Here is a 17,608-nt window from a genome sequence, read left to right on the forward strand (position 1 = left end):
ATGAATCAAAGTGAAGCAATTCCGGTAAAGCTTGAAGTACTTGAAGATTGTGAACAATACGGAATCAGCAACCAAGAACAAGTGGTGAAATTTACAATTCATGAGAGAAGTCACACTGGTAAAATGCCATACAAGTGTGATTTATGTGAAAAATCATTTCCACATCGCAGTAGTTTAAATTGGCATAAGATGATTCACACTGGTGAAAAGCCATATAAATGTGACGTGTGTAAGAAATCGTTTGCTCGGGTCAATAGCCTGAACGATCATATGCGAATTCACACTGGTGAAAAGCCATATAAATGTGACGTGTGTGAGAAATCGTTTGCACAGGTCAGCAACCTGAAACGTCATATGCGAATTCACACTGGTGAAAAGCCATATAAATGTGACGTGTGTGAGAAATCGTTTTCACGCGTCGGTCACCTGAAAGATCATATGCGAATTCACACTGGTGAAAAGCCATATGAATGTGACGTGTGTAAGAAATCGTTTGCACTGGTCTGTAGCATGAAAGATCATATACGAATTCACACTGGTGAAAAACCATATAAATGTGATATATGTGAGAAATCGTTTGCACAGGTCAGTAATCTGAAACGTCATATGCGAATTCACACTGGTGAAAAAACATATAAATGTGACATGTGTGAGAAATCGTTTTCACGGGTCAGTAACCTGGAAGGTCATGTGCGAATTCACACTAGTGAAAAGCCATGAAAATGTGAGTTGTGGGTAATTCCAGTTATAGTCAAACACCCCTTGTAACCACTAGCCACAGGTTTTGCGTATTTTGACATATTTTGTACATATATACTATAAAATGATGAAGATAGCCAAAAATATTTTTAGAATATCTTTATTGGGGGCTGAGATAGAGCACTTTGAATTTTCGGCCACCAGTTTTGTGCCTACATTTTTTGGTAATAACTCTTTACCTTGAACGATTTTCACAATGACAACATGAATTTTACCAATTTAAGACCCAAGGAATTCATTTTTGCAATTAAAATTATGCTAAGATGAACATTTCAGATGGTAATTTAGGTTTAAAGTTTTTCTTAGTTTATTTTTGATAAGCTAACTTTAGGGGAATATTTTGGAGCGTTAAGAAAAAGGTGGAAAAATCTTTTTTTTTATTGAAGCAAAGCAATTGAAGTATAATACTTTTACCAAATTTGATTCAATGTAAGTTTTGCAAAAACTTAAATAATCAACTTTGAAAACACCAGTACTGTAATTTAACTAAAATTGATATGAAAAAATGGCTATAAAGTTAAAACATGGGATTTAAAGCACATCAAGTGCTCTTTGAACATCTGTTGCATGTGTATTTGAGGAAAGTGTATCCCTATTACGTTTGTTTTGCTCTATTTTATTTATTTGTCTTAATCTAGAACAGAATGATAAACTCAGTAAACTTATATGTTAATGATATATATACCATAAACATTGTAAGAGATCTCAATACAAATAACACAAACAGAAATCACTGCATCAACTTTTAAGGTTGGATGCATCAATAGCAGTTTTTTAAGCGGTTGATTACGCTAATTTTTTGATTGGGTACGGTAATTAAGAATCAGTTTTCACAGTACCGGTACGGAAGTATCTACACAAGGTCATTGAAGGTTTGCTTAATTTTCTTCGAAAGTCTTTTTTGATTACTTAGAGGCGTCCAGATATTGTTACAGGGCTAGGAAATAAAATAACACATAAAATATGTTCAGAAGGAACGCAGTAGAAATCATCCCTCGGCCAATAGAAATATTGAGATAGTCCATGAGGTGTCATGAACTTGATGTTGACATCTCCTTCATCCCTAAAATTTTTTTGCATCATGCCAATCCACCAGTATAAATCGTATGTGCATTGTGCATGCAACATAGTCACCAACTTCAAAAAAAAGAGAGGCAGTTGAGTAGTTTCAAAGAATTTGTGTATTGATTTTCCATTAAATTCTTTATCATCACTAATCCTTTTAAATGCAATTCTGTGAGAAGATTTTGGTTCAAAATAATAAAAAAGTCGTGTGCCATGTACTTGTACAGTGGAGCCTTGAACATACCTTTCAGAAAGATTGTGTCGAATTCTTTCAAGTTCATTGCTTTGAATGTCAAAAAACTGTATGGCTTTTATGTGCTCTTTACAGAATTTTATTAATACAGAATTTTAAAATCGAGAATTTGGTTTGTGTAAGTTCTTCTCTAGTGGCCAATCGTTTCACTGTGCCTCTTATTCCATCACAAGGAGACTAACCAATTACCATGACTGGTGGCAAAAAAAGTCCAGTAGCAATTCATTCCAAAATTAGTTTTATGATAGCAGAGGTTAAGCAGGTTTTGTACTGAGCTGCACATCCATCAGAAATGTATTCGATTTTCTTTCTTTTTTTCGTTTAATTGAAGGCGCACAAAAGTTGTAATTTGTTAAAAAAAATTGTAGACAAATGCTGTATCATCGCACAAATCATCTGAAATAAAACACATGGATTGTTGGACAAAGTTATTTTCAGAATTCTTGTAATAAAATGCCACTGGATATATTGAGCATTGACTTTGATTCCAGCAGAATGATTGCACTTCATCTTGAACAACAAACTTGTAATCTTCTGCCAAATCCAAGTTAGCAATACAGCTTTCAAGTTTAGTGTTTGTGTTCTGACAGATACTTAGCTTGGCACTTAGCTATGAAAGAGTGTGCTGTAAGCTTGTCCACTGCTTGTGTTAGAATGTCTATGAAAGATGATGAAGAAGAAACTAAGGTTTTTAGAGTTGATACGATCAGTGAACTGCCATTGTGTATAAACAATGTCATCCTAGATTCACCTGCTAGCCTTTCTGTTAAAATTGATATAAAACTTCTCTTCCAGGACAACTTTCACATCTATGCACATCTTATTTTCTGTGTTACATACATGGACATACAATCATGGACATAAAATCTTTGTAATTTTGAGTCATATTAGTAGCATTGCATAGTAAGATAGTGTTTTGGCGTTGTGTACACACACAGACTGAGTGTGTACCAGTACCACAATGTGAGTCGTTAATACACCATTTAGGGCACAAGTCACAAAATTTTAAAAAGCTAATTTTTATTTCAGAATGTTTCTCTTGAAATGCAAAATACAGTTCCTTCAAGTTGCAAAGAAGTAACCGTTTTTGCTTATACACTTTGTTTCCAACACTGACACAATCGCTTTTTCCTGGCATAACTTTACTGTACTCATCGTTCTCATACAATGTAGCAACTGTTGATTGAGGTACCGTAGTTTGTTTCTGCTTTTGTATGTTGGTATTGCTAAAATTCCCTTCATGGACGTTAAGTTCTGTGATTCTCTCACCAAATATTCTGACAGTTTAAAGAATTCTGCTTTTTTATTTATATATACTCCATGATTTTGGCTTCATTATTAACAGTTGTTGCTTTTCTTTATATGACTTTATTGATACTATTTTTTTTTAATCTCCAACATCAAATTAAGTAAATCACTTGAATATTTTTGAAATGCATGTAACTCAGATTTTAGAATTTCAGTCTGTTCTTGATGGTAAATTTTTTGGATATGTATAGGTGGATATTTTCTAAGTGGAATATTTTGGTTTATGCAAAACTTACATCAACCAATATTGGTGAAAATATTATACTTCAATTGCTTTGTTAGAAAACAAAATTTTTTTTTGGGGATCTTTTTTTCAACACTCCGAAATATTCCCCTAAAGTTAGCATATCAAAAATAAATTAAGAAAAACTTTAAACCTAAATTACCATTTGAAATGTTCATCTTAGCATAATTTTAATTGCAAAAATGAATTCTTTGGGTTTTAAATTGGTAAAATGCATGTTTTTATTATGAAAATCTTTCAAGGTAAAGAGTTATTGCCAAAAAATGTAGGCAAAAAATTAAAAAATGGCCGTGCTCAGCACCCAAAATCCTACTAGTGGCCGAAAATTCAAAGTGCTCTATCTCAGCCCCCAATGAAGATATTTCAATTTTTTTTGGTATTTTCATCATTTTTTAGTATGTACAAAATATGTCAAAATAAGCAAAATCTGTGACTAGTTACAAAATTTGAAAAAATTTGATGATTATAAATGGAATGCCCCCTCGTGTGTGAGAAATCGTTTTTGCAGTTCAATCACCTGAAAAATCATATTCGAAATCACACTGTTGAAAAGCCATATAAATGTGACGTTTGTAACAAATCGTTTGCACGTGTCGGTCACCTGAAAGATCATTTGCAAATTCACACTGGTGAAAGGCCATATAAATGTGACATGTGTGAGAAATCGTTTGCACAGGTCAGTCACCTGAAAGGTCATATGCGAATTCACACTTGTGAAAGGCCATATAGATGTGACGTTTAAGAAATCGTTTTCACAATCACAGGTCGGTCACCTGAAAGGTCATATGCTAAATCATTCTTGTGAAAAGCCATATAAATGTGACATGTGTAAGAATTCGTTTGCACAGATCGGTATCCTGAAACGTCATATAGGAATTCACACTTGTGAAAAGCCATATAAATGTGACATGTGTGAGAAATCGTTTGCACAGGTCAGTAACCTGAAAAAGCATGTGCTCATTCTTGCTGATGAAAAGCCATTTAGTTGAAACGCATGTGAGAAATCGTTTTCACTGATCGGTCGCCTGAAAGTGCATGTGATAATTCATTTTGGTGAAAAGCCATATAATTATAAATGTGATGAATATGAAAAAGCGTTTTCGTGTGTTGCTTATTTGGAACGTTATAAGATAATTCACTAGAGGGTAAACTCATAAAATGCGATTTATAATATTTGTTATTTCGTGATTTCCTCTGTTTTTGGTAAATGAATATTAAGAGATGTTTTTGTTTGATCGCGATTATTTTGTATGCAAACGTGCATCTTTTTTTACTATAAATTTCGACTGTTCATTTGTTAGTTTTGTATTTTTTTTTTCATTTGAATGTTTCTTGTTTATTGCATTTTATAAGTGTTCATCATTTGTTTATTGTGATTCTGCGCAGGAGTTGTTCATATTTGTGTTATTTTCTAAAGTTGAGAACATGTTTTAAGCTCACAATAATTAATCTTTGATTGAAATTCAAATTATATCAAATCGTTTAATATGAATCAACATAAATCAATTCCTGTGAAGGTTGAAGTTAGTGAAGTTTATTTAAATCAATAACCAAGATTATTATTTGGTGGATTATTTAAATTGTGATTCGGACTTCAATAAATGTGGTATATACATATTTGCATCATAAAAAAGAACCAGATGTTTATTTTAGTTTGGGTTCCAAGGATATTGAAACAAATTGTTTGCAAGAACAATCAATAAACGCTTGCAGGAAATTCCAGAGGATTGTGTTGGAGAATCTTGTCTCAAATCAGACAAATGTGCTTGTCATTACTAAAACTATTGAGGAAAATGATAAATAGCCTAATATAAGCTACTAATTACACAATGTTTCGTTTCCATAAAGGCTTAACATCCAAACCCAACCACCAACCCTTGCACACACACAGCCTCATATGAAAGCATTAGTTGCACAGCATACGGAAACATTGTTCATTCAACGTCTAACTGTAGTTCCTGTGGGTCGACTTGGCTGACCAAACTGATATATGCTTGGCGAGCTGCATCCCATTCCCAAGCCTTCAAGGGGCCATGCGTCCACTGGTTAATATGATGTTTGCAAAGCAGTCGCAAAAACGCAACAGTAATCTGCCAACATGCTTTTGTCCCATCTCTTTTGGTAGTGATGGTTATGACGTCCTGATGAAATCACTGACCTTGTTAAATCGCTAATATTCCCAAAGTTATTCGAAAATTTAAAAAAATGACTTGAGGACATGGACTTTGATGCTCATGTGGCGCTCAAGGTTGCAGAAGGCTTACAGTATTGTTATAACCAGAACTTGGTGGTTATCTGCTTTTTGTTGTCAAGAAAGTTTTTGCAAATTTTTTTTTAAATTTCTCAAAAAAGTTTTTTTAAATTTTTTTAAAAATTTTTGTTTTCATTTTTTAAATTTAATTTCACTTAAGTATTCTCTGCAACTGTCTTCTCTGCAATAGTCAAAACAACAAATAAGCAAAATACAACACTAGGGACTTCGCAATACTCTACGAAGTAATAATGCGACGAAAAATGCTGGATTTGCCAAATGAAATGCCCAAGTTTTGTAAAGCAAGTTGCAAAACATAATTACCCACTTAACGGGTTGAAGTAGCGGATGCCCACCTCTCATTATAAAATACTATTTTCACATTTTTATTCGAGGAAGCCATTTTATATGTAAAAGATATTTTTTCGGTATTTCTCATTTGAGATGCTGCTGATTCACTTACGTGAAGATAACGCATCAATGTAAATGATGAAACAACTTAATTTACAAATGAAAGCCTTTGTAGCCACCCATAACTTGTGTTGGTACTGGCACTGGAAAATTATACTGGATTTCTTTTATATTGTACTAGTTGGTGCGTCATGGAAATCAAAGATCCTGCCTTGTCATTTGAAAATTTGTGAAATAGTATATGATAGGATTATACTTTTGTGTTTGTTCTTTGTGCTTTCATGAATATAGTATGTTAAGCTGCGTTATTTTTGAATGTGAGTGTTCCTACACTTAAGAATTTTTGAACTTTTCACAGCCTTATTTTTGCAGCTAATGTGTTTCAGGTTATACGTTTACCCTGTAATATATTCCATATTTGTAACAACTGATTTTGATTGGTTAACTAATGCATTACTAATTCAAAGCAATTATTCAGCTCACCTTTTAACATGAATCAAAGTGAAGCAATTCCAGTAAAGCTTGAAGTACTTGAAGATTGTGAACCATATGGAATCAACAACCAAAAACAAGTGGTGAAATTGAATATTCATGAGAGAAATCACGTTGGTGAAAAGCCATACAAGTGTGATTTATGTGAATTATCATTTCCACATCGCAGTAGTTTAAATCTGCATAAGATGATTCACACTGGTGAAAAGACATATAAATGTGACTTGTGTAAGAAATCGTTTGCACAGGTCAGTACCCTGAAACATCATATGCGAATTCACACTGGTGAAAGGCCATATAAATGTGACGTGTGTGAGAAATCGTTTGCACGGGTCGGTAGCCTGAAACGTCATATGCAAAATCACACTGGTGAAAAGCCATATAAATGTGACGTGTGTGAGAAGTCGTTTGCATGGGTCAGTAACCTGAAAAGCCATATGCGAATTCACACTAGTGAAAAGCCATATAAATGTCACGTGTGTAAGAAATCATTTGCACGGGTCGAAAGCCTGAAAGGTCATATGCGAATTCATACTGGTGAAAAACCATATAATTGTAATGTATGTGACAAAACGTTTGCACTCATCAGTAACCTGAAAAAGCATGAGCTCATTCATTCTGGTGAAAAGCCATATAAATGTGACGTGTGTGAGAAATCGTTTTCACAGGTCGGTTACCTGAAACGCCATATGCAAATTCACACTTGTGAAAAGCCATATAAATGTGACGTGTGTGAGAAATCGTTTGCACGGGTCAGTAAGCTGAAAGATCATATGCAAATTCACACTGGTGAAAAGCCATATAAATGTGATTTCTGTGAAAAATCGTTTGCACTCCTCAGCAATATGAAAGGTCATATGCGAGTTCACACTGGTGAAAAGCCATATAAATGTAACGTGTGTAAGAAATCATTTGCATTCCACGGCACCCTGAAAGATCATTTGCAAATTCACACTGGTGAAAAGCCATATAAATGTGACTTGTGTGAGAAATCGTTTGCACTCCTCGGTTACCTGAAAGGTCATATGCGAATTCACACTGGTGAGAAGCCATATAAATGTGACGTGTGTAAGAAATCGTTTGCACAGGTCAGTAACCTGAAACGTCATATGCGAATTCACACTGGTGAAAAGCCATATAAATGTTATACAGGCCTATGAGAAAAAATGTTTTGTATGTTGCAATTTGAATCGTCATAAGATGATTCACTCTGGAGAAAAGTCATAGGAATTTGATTTATATGTTGTTATTTATTTATTGTTATGTTATCTATTTTGTTTGCTTTTCCTTTGTTTTTGGTGAATGAATATGAAGAGATGTTTTTGTTTGATCGGGATTACTTTGTATACAACCGTGCATCCTGTTTTTTAGTAACTTTAAAAAGACTTTTAGTAACTTTATAACTTCTTAAATATTGACCCCACAACCATGAAATTTTGGTTCTACATTTCTTTTGTTAATTGGTACAACCAAAAAAAATAACTTTTAGTGACAAAAAATCGCCCTACTAATGAGAATGTGCAGCCTGCATTTGCGCAACGATTTGGAAGAAAAGGGCCAGATGGAAAGCAGATTTGGACATGGCATAAAAAGTTCGAACAAGAAGGTTGCTTGTGCAGTGTAAAAAGATCTGAGCAGAAGTCAACGCCAGTAGAGAAGATTCACAGAAAACTAGTGAACAGTCCAACAAAATCCATAAGAGCGAGTTTTGAAGTTCAAATTCTGCAACAATATTTGTCGTCTGCTTTTAACGGTTCGACGAGTTGCAGCTTGTATGGTGTCATGCGCAATCGTTTCCTTGAAACACTCCAATTTTTAGAACACCCCAAGTTTCGTGCACCAATTGTCATGGTGTGCGAAACGTCAGTGAAGAAATAAATCAACCTGTTTATTGTTGCTTTCACTTTCATCAGATGAACGTTGCAACTAGTGCTAGATACAATATTCCGAAATTTATTCGGAAATTCATAGAAATGACTTGAGAAAATGGAGTTTGATGCTTATGTTGCACTCAAGGTTGCAAAAGACTAACAGTATTGTAGTAACCAGAACTTGGTAGTTATCTGCTTTTTGTTGACCAGAAAGTTTATTGCCAAATCTTTGTTTAATTCTTGTTTTGATTTTTTAAACTTAATTTTACTTAAGTTTAAATCTATATTGAAAGGCGACTTTCACAAAAAACTGACAAGAAGAAACACTTCTAATTTCTGGTGACGTTTTATAGCGCAATACAAAGAACAAGAAACATTACTTTGAAAAAAGATTGCAAGTACAAATTTCATTATTTATCCTTTTGTATCAAGTCGGAGTCGGCCTTTTTTTGAGCACTCCGACTCCAGATATGCCAATATCCTTCCAAGTATAGTTCTGTTGCCCTGCTTTACAGTGCTATGAAGAAACAAAGAAACTATGTTTCCAATGACAATTGCAATCTGATGGAAATAATGCAGTGATCAGTAATGTAGTGATCAGTAGGCACAACAAGACCGTTTACTGATTGGTTCAGTGAGGATTCGTGGTCCCGTTGCTCTCATTTTTAGTGAATAGACTCGTTTTCAATTCATTCTTATAAGACATTACGTAATGAAGAAATATGTGATGAAGTTGGAAGACATTACGTTATCTTCATCATGATCATCAACCAATTTTGATTATATAGGCCATGAATTAATCCTCATGTCGAGGGTGTGGCCTGTCTGTTGAGAACGAAGTCTTTCCCTCCACACCTCGCGATTTATTGGGTTGGCAGAGTCCATGTTCAGGGCTGCAAGGTCACATTTTACAAGTTGTTCCCAAGAAAGCTTTGGTCTACCTTGGCCCCGCTGTGCTGCGATGTTGACACATCTGACCTGTGAGATCCAGCTTGAGCTGCGCTCAACATGACCAGACCATCTCAGTCTGCCTAATTGGAATACTTTACTGATGTCTTTTATTTTGAGCTTTGATAGAAAAGTCTCAAACTGGATGTTGTCTTCAGGCTTGACTAGGCAGGTCCACCTTTTTTTCAATATAGGTCATGTATTTTCAATACAAATTGAAGTTCAAAATTTATTCTTTTCTTCATAATCGTAATCCACCTTTAAAGCGGTATTACAAAGAACAATTTTTGATAAGGGCGGGCATCAAGAATAAGTCGACATGATTTTTAAGGTTTACGTCAGCTCCGGAGATCAGTAATAGATGAGGTTGTCATCTTAGGTGCAACAAGACCATTTATTGATTGGTTTAGTGAGGATTCGTAGTCCCATTGCTTTCATTTTGAGCCTACTTACTCTGCCATGAAATTGTTTAAGCTTGATGAGTTTATTACAACGAAAGGTGGAAATTAAATCACAAACTGATAGGACCAGCTCACTAAAAACAACCAAGTTACATGGATTTTTTAAACGTTTAGCAACGTAAAAACGATGCAAAGTTATACATTTTTGCTACCTGGGTTGTCTTGGCCTGGCAAAAGCTTCTCAACCAAACGACAAAACCCTTAGGTTGCACATTACTTGTCGAATAGTTTTTGTACGACTACAGAAATGACTTGGTTTACATCTTATCAATTATGATAGCCTATTTGGAGAGTTTGCGCTAACCCTTTATTAATTTTTCAGAAACCCCAATTATGATGTTATGTTTCTTCCCTTATACCCGAGTCCTTAATCACGATGGCCTTTCATTACTAAAACCTACTATTATGACACAACAATGCGGTTGAGATTGGATTCTTGAATCTTTAATAAATTATGCCAATTCAAAGCTTTTTTTTTAATAGTTTTATGCAAATAAAGTCAAACTTAGCATTTGATATAATTCCTTGCAAATACCAAAATTGCTTCTTTTTGTAACACTAAAGTATCGGCCAAAAGATTGGTATCGGTACATCTCTAATTTCTTTTATATTGTACTAGTTGGTGCGTCATAGAAATGAAAGATCGTACTTTCGCTTTTGAAAATTTGTGAAATAATGTTTGCTAGGATTATACTTTTGTGTGTGTTCTTTGTGCTTTCATGGATATAGAATGTTAAGCTGTGTTGTTTTTGAATATGAGTGTTCCTACTCTTTACCATTACTAAACTTTTCACAGTTTATTGCCTTAATTTTTGCAGCTAATGTGTTTCAGGTTGTGCGTTGTTTACATTGTAATATATTCCATATTTTTAACAACTGATTTTGTTTGGTCAACTAATGCATGACTAATTCAAATCAATTATTCACTTCACCTTTTAACATGAATCAAAGAGAAGTAATTCCAGTAAAGCTTGAAGTATTTGAAGATTGTGAACCATATGGAATCAATAACCAAGAACAAGTAGCAAAATTGAAAATTCATGAGAGAATTCACACTAGTAAAAAGGGTACCCGGTCAATTGGTCGACAGACATTTGGTCGACAGTCATTTGGTCGACAGACATTTGGTCGACAGGATGTTTGGTCGACAGACATTTGGTCGACAGGACATTTGGTTGACAGACATTTGGTCGGCAGGACGTTTGGTCGACAGACATTTGGTCGACAGAACGATTCATTTTAGGGTTAGGGTTGATGATGGCGTATGAGCGATCTTTCCAGGCTAGATTGGAGGGCAGGAAATCTTCAGCCACTCAGCAGTCTCGTCGTCCAGGATTCTCAGACCATGCGCACCGTGTGGAGGCTGGTGGGTTAGGCAGTGGTGGATGACATGGTCTGCGGTCTGTTCCGTGGCACCACACTCGCATTCTGATGAAGGAGCCAGGCCCCACTTGTGCATGTCCGAACGAAAGCGGCCGACGCCAGTTCGCAGGCGGTTAAGCCTGACCCACGCAAGCCTTGCGAGGGACATCCCTGGTGGACGGGGATCGGCGTCGGGTATGAAGTCACGGAGCGTGGAGGTGTGATTTTGCCACTCCGTGTTCCACATGTGGTTCGTCCAGTGTGCCGCACTTAAACCAAGTTCTTCGGCGTTCTTAAGGAGTTGTCTGCCTTCACTTCTTTTACATTCAATACATTCAATTTAACTAACCCTAACTAACCCAAATGTCCTGTCGACCAAATGTCTGTCGACCAAATGACTGTCGACCAAATGTCTGTCGACCAATCGACCGGCCACCAGTAAAAAGCCATACAAATTACAAGTGCGATGTATGTAAAAAATCATTTCCACAACGTAGTAGTTTAAATCGGCCAAGCACGCACAGACCAGAAGTTAAGGTTTTTGGTGATTACACCTGTAGATGTTTTACTGATTTTGTGGTGTAACATGTTTTGATTTTACTTTAGAATGTTATTTAGTCCACCTTTTTAATGCACCATGAAGCTTCGAATGGTTCCCGCAGTTACGGCGTTGTCTTGGCTTAACATGAATCAGGAAGATCATGGACCTTATCTTATTTCAAAGAAAAAGAAGGGGAAATCTGTGGTAAGTTTAATCCCAAATGCAGCTTATCAAATATGACCTGACCTATAATACTTTAATTGGTGCTAAGATACATCTATCTGTTCAGTAAAAGGATGTTTTAGTAATCTTTTTAACAATTTTTTTTACATTAATCCTTTGCAATGAATAGCTTGGAAAGTAAACATTTCTTAGAAAGCCTACTTATATTTTGACAACAGGTGACTCTGGCATAGCACCATTTCCATCTTTGTTCAATTAATACAACTAAAATCTCTTCTATTTTTGGTGTGGCATTTATAATTGCATTGGTGTCTCTTTAGCCACATCCAGTCTTGATAATTGAGGTAAGTGCTACATGAATCAAACAATCAGAATTTTTTTATATGTCTAAAATACTTTATGTATTTTTGCAGTATTGTTAAAGCTGACAATAATGGAAGTACTGCTGTTTTAATAGTCTTACTTGACTGAAGCAAAGCTCGCATGCAAGCGACACGTTGCTGACAAGATGCAACAAGTTGGGGCACCTGGAATGGTGGTGGCTGTCAGTGTGGATGGAGTTACTCTTTGGAGTGAAGGCAAGTGGTTGCCTTCATCGCTATACCATCGTACAGTTCAGCAGGCCATAGCCCTAAGAGGAGCCATAGGCATTTCTTTTCAGGGCAGTGTAGCCTACTGTTCATAATTATGAGGTAAATTAAGAGATGGAGTTGAACGGGCGCCACTCCACAATCGACGACATGCTTTTATGTGTCTTGCCAAAGACATATATATTCTCTGGAGCGATGTCGAACTGGCTGCCTTTCGAATGTTTAACCAGGCCTCTCAGCAATGCAGCTGACGATGCAAACTATTGTTACCATTATAAACTTTTAATGCAGGTGCAAACATTACCTAATTTTTAAGTTGTTTTTTGAGATTACATTAGGGCTTCATGATATGGTGTTTTGATTAGGTGTTTTGCCACAAGATAATTGACGCTTAAAAGCGGAACTATTTTCTTAAAGAAACATTTTTAAATACCGTACTACATAATAAGGTAACAGTAATTCGTAAGAATTTATCTTTTGCTTTTGGTTTATGTTGTAATGTTTTTATGGATGATACTAAACTGTTTTTATGGCTGAGATTTACATGTAATACCCTATTTGCAATGTCAACACCAAACGCACATCCAGAAAAGATTCAGGAGGATACTTGTCATAATTCAGTTGTTTGTACTTCTACGCCATCTGGTATAGCTTATTGTTGAAGAACTTGCAGTGTATATTGTGAACTATGACAATCGTTTTGATTGTATCTTGTCCTCTGTGGTTTCTAAAATTTATGTAAGCTACACAAATTTGGTATTATTTTTGTGTGTGACAGGATAGAATTACATATAATCAGATTTAGCAAACTTGCTATGTTTGCAAACTCTTGTAGTAGTTGTTTTTGATGATCATTTTTCAGCTGTATGCTTGACATAATGATTACTGAGAAGCTGTTATTTATGTTAATTTTTGAGTGTTTTTGAACAGGTTTTGGTTTGGCTGATGTCGAGAACAATGTCCGATGTACGCCCAACACAGTGATGAGAGTTGCCAGTATTAGCAAATCGTTCACAGCCACTGCTATGGCAAGGCTATGGGAAGATGGCAAACTGGATCTGGACAAACCTATCCAAGAATATCTCTCTTCGTTTCCTCAAAAGTACTTCAATGGAGAAAAGGTAAACTCTACTACTAAACAGTGAGTGTTGTGCAGACCTACTTTGGAGCAAAATGGTTGAAACGCCTGGTTGATCTAAAAAAATAAATAAAGAACCCAAAATGTAGAGTTCAGTAATCTACATTTTGGGCTTTTTATTATTTGATTAGACCTGCTTCATTTTTATGAATTCTTTTCTTCGTTCTTAGTTTGACAGCGATTGCAGTTTAATGATAGCTTCAGTAAAAGTAGATGTCTTGGAAAAGAAAGAATGTTTGCTTTTACATTTGTTGAAATCAGAATTTAATTGATAATGGTTTACTAATCTGTGAACGGTAAACGCACTATTCCTCCGTGGATACATGATCGACATTAAATTTAGCATCAAAGAATTGCTTTTTAATGTGAAATGCTGGTTAAACATTGAAATAATCATTTTATTTCTGCTTCCACTTCTTTGATGATGTTAACATTGGATACTGAAAAGCTTGGGTGTTCATCAGGATAATTATCGTTTCTAGCACTAGTTGCAACGTTAATCTGATGAAAGTGAAAGTAAAAAAAAGAAACGTCAGTAAAGCAATAAACCAACTTGTTTATTGTTGCTTTTACATTCAATTTCATCAGATGAACGTTGCAACTAGTGCTAGAAACGATGTAAACATTGCTGAGGAAGTAAATAACTTTGATGAACATCTAAACTTTTTATGTACAAGTTTATATCCTTATCTGGTTATTTTCATCTTTATGATGATATAATTTTTAGGTTTCTATTACATTGCGACAACTACTATCCCACACTAGCGGAATACGTCATTATCATAAAACCACGGAGGAAGCAGAAAAATGTAAAAGCATCTCAGAGTATGAAGTGGGAGAATATTATCTTACAAAACAGTACGACAGTGTTATAGATGCGCTGGAAATCTTTAAAGATGATCCCTTACTCAAAAAACCAGGTCACTAAAATTACGCTATAAATATTGAAAAACAGATATAATTTTACGGAAATGGTGTTGCCTGTAAGCTGAAGATTGGATTAATTGATACTATGCCAGTGCAGTAGTCAATAAGACTTGTCCAAGCAGCAGGCTAAATTCTGTGTTGTTATTCCATTGCATTTTTACTGTTTATGTTCTGAATAAAATCTTTTTTATCAACGTTGCGTGTGCTTGTTTGTCTGCTGGAAACAACTAAATCTGTGATTAGCCATTTCGGTCAACAATCTCAAAAAAGATGAACTGTTCAACTGCTTGGCGCTCAATATTTAAGTAAACTATATCGTTTATCATTTTTTTGGTTTCAACCAGAGCAAGGTACTGACTTGAAACACAACACGTCTGTAGTGTGTAATGTATATTCTTATACGTAACCATGCACAATTTTTTTTTTCTTTATTAATAATAAAGTTGTTGCAACCGTGCCAAATTTCATTCAACTTAATAGCCTAATAACTTCGGTCACAAGCACGTTTTAACGTTCGCGTTTTGTCGCTTCTACTTTTTTCTCGACCTTTGCTATGTTGACGTATATTGTTTTTGCTGTGATGGTCAGAAATAAAAACAACTGAACTGAACAACTGAAAGTTTTCAAACTTTTATATCTAAAAACTTAAGTCGCAACAAAACGAAGACCTTGTGTTTTTAGGTCAAGAATTCTTGTACACAACACACGCCTGGACGATCATTAGCGCTATCTTAGAAGACGTTTCCGGCCTGGACTTCCTCACATTGATGAAGGATAACTTCCGTTTGATGGGAATGCACCGAACTGTGGCTGATGACCATAGCCAACTTATTTATGGACGTTCAAGGTGTGAATTTCTAGTAAGGAGTGATGGCAGGTTGGAGTTGCGATGATTGAATAGACGTAACCTGTACTAGGTAGACTTCGTGTTGAATTTTCTAATCGACATTTCCCAACTGTGTTGAGCGCCAGGGGGGCGAAAAAATCAAAGGGGCGATCGGGGGGCGAAAACACTCGAAGGGGGCGAATTTATCAAACCACCAATAACAGTCCAACGCGCTAACAACAGTCCAACGCGCAAACCATTTACTGCAAATAGATGATTCCACCTTGACCAACAATGTATCGTTGCTGCTTGGATATGTGCGTTTTGTTCATAATGTGAGAACAAGAAGAAATGATTTTTGCGCTCAGTCTTCCTACAGATATTCGGGCATCAAGCATCTTTAATACAGTGAAAAACTTCTACGAAGAGAAGAGGATTCCACTGAAGAATATTCTACAATGCGCAACTGATGGTGCTCCGGTAATGGTTGGAAAGCATCGAGGGTTCATTGCACTGATGAAAAGAGCAATTCCTGAACTTATTGCAATACATTGTGTAATTCACCGTCAGCATTTGGTTGCCCGTAAGCTCAGTCCTGAACTGCACGAATCACTGAATATTGTGATAAAATGCGTCAACAAGATAAAAGCGCAGGTCAAAATGTCTTAACTCAGTTTCCCAATTTGAGCGAGAATGTTATTACAGAAGAACAACGGCAAAATACTGCTCACATTTAGACATGCTTCATAAAGACATGAAACTTCGCTTTGCAGATCACGTGGACCTCCATGTTCCAAACTGGGTGGTACAACCATTTTCTACCGAACCTAAAGACATACTGTAGAAGTGGAACTTCAAGAGCAGTTCATTGATATGCAAACAGATGATGAGTCAAGAGTGAAATTCAGAAATGATCGATACGATTTGTTTTGGTGCCAGGTTGCTGGCAAATAGGCTAGGCTATGAGCTTCTCTGGAAAGAAGCTAGAATGTGGATTTTGTCGTTTCCTACTTCATATATGGTTGAAAAAGGGTTTTCGGCGGCATAGATGCTTTCAAAGCAAAGAAATCGCTTGCTAGTTCATAAACGGGATGATCTTCGACTCTATCTTACGAAGATGTCGCCAAACATTTCAAAACTTTGTAAAAGTCGCCAAGCTCATCCATCCCATTGAACATTATCATGTATTCATGTTACTGTCAATTTCGTTGATTAAATTCCCAAAACTAAGTTTGTCTATCACTCTATTATCAATGTTTATTTTACTTGACAGAATTAGGGGGGCGAAATTTTGTTTCAATAACAAAAAGGGGGCGATGGACTAAAAAGGTTTGAGAAACACTGGTCTAGCTAAAGAAGAGATGTGTGCACTGGATAGGTATCGAACGAACGTCGTCTCAACCCGGTCACGCAGCCGACTGGTTCCCATTAATTACGTGGTGCACAAATGTTGTCGGTTGGAACCTAACAAATAGTTTTAATACTGTTGAAGGAGTCGTGGACCGTCTTCTATTTCCTGCAAAATTCTGCTTTTTTAGTTTTTGTCGCAATGAAGCATTAGACGATGAGACAATATGCTTGAGCATTACAGGAAGCTTGGTTAATCCAAAATATTTAAAAATTACGAAAGTTTTTTTTTTGCATCTTTTCGATGCCACAGATTTCGGTTTAAATCATTGGTATGTTTTATTCTTATACAACAAAACAACAGATGTGTTAAGTGCGTGGCTTTCTTGCAGGTACTATAATCGAGACAAGAACGGGCGGCTTGTGAATGTGCCTTATGTCAACAACTCGTGGAAATGGGCGGGAGGTGGCTTCTTGTCTACTGTTGGTGATTTGATTAAGTTTGGGAACGTTATGATGTACAGTTACCAAGTACGCGTGCGATTCATATCATACCATTAATTTTTGGTTAACACTCTGGCACCATCTGCAAGTGACGTAGTCAGAACTCCACCGAACCGGAAACAGTGGC

The 17,608-nt window shown here is 36.0% G+C and overlaps 1 protein-coding gene and 1 pseudogene across 4 annotated transcripts in view; both read left to right on the plus strand.

Moving 5' to 3' along the window:
* On the plus strand, positions 1–12,033 carry LOC145786271 (uncharacterized; annotated as a pseudogene).
* LOC145786540 (serine beta-lactamase-like protein LACTB, mitochondrial) overlaps positions 6,937–17,608 on the plus strand; it is a 12,105-nt gene continuing 1,433 nt past the window's right edge. Inside the window, exons 1-7 of one of the 4 annotated variants that reach the window (XM_082598211.1) lie at positions 6,937–7,031; positions 12,032–12,170; positions 12,607–12,727; positions 13,670–13,860; positions 14,605–14,797; positions 15,486–15,651; positions 17,370–17,508. In XM_082598211.1, coding sequence (XP_082454337.1) covers positions 12,063–12,170; positions 12,607–12,727; positions 13,670–13,860; positions 14,605–14,797; positions 15,486–15,651; positions 17,370–17,508 — 918 coding nt within the window. In that variant the 5' untranslated portion in view covers positions 6,937–7,031; positions 12,032–12,062. Of the gene's footprint in view, positions 7,032–9,878; positions 12,171–12,562; positions 12,728–13,669; positions 13,861–14,604; positions 14,798–15,485; positions 15,652–17,369; positions 17,509–17,608 lie in introns of those variants that run through there. The other 3 variants (XM_082598212.1, XM_082598210.1, XM_082598213.1) reach the window with 3 other exon arrangements.

The sequence above is a fragment of the Aplidium turbinatum genome, chromosome 17 (genome assembly GCF_918807975.1).
Source record: "Aplidium turbinatum chromosome 17, kaAplTurb1.1, whole genome shotgun sequence".
Classification (NCBI taxonomy): Eukaryota; Metazoa; Chordata; class Ascidiacea; order Aplousobranchia; family Polyclinidae; genus Aplidium; species Aplidium turbinatum.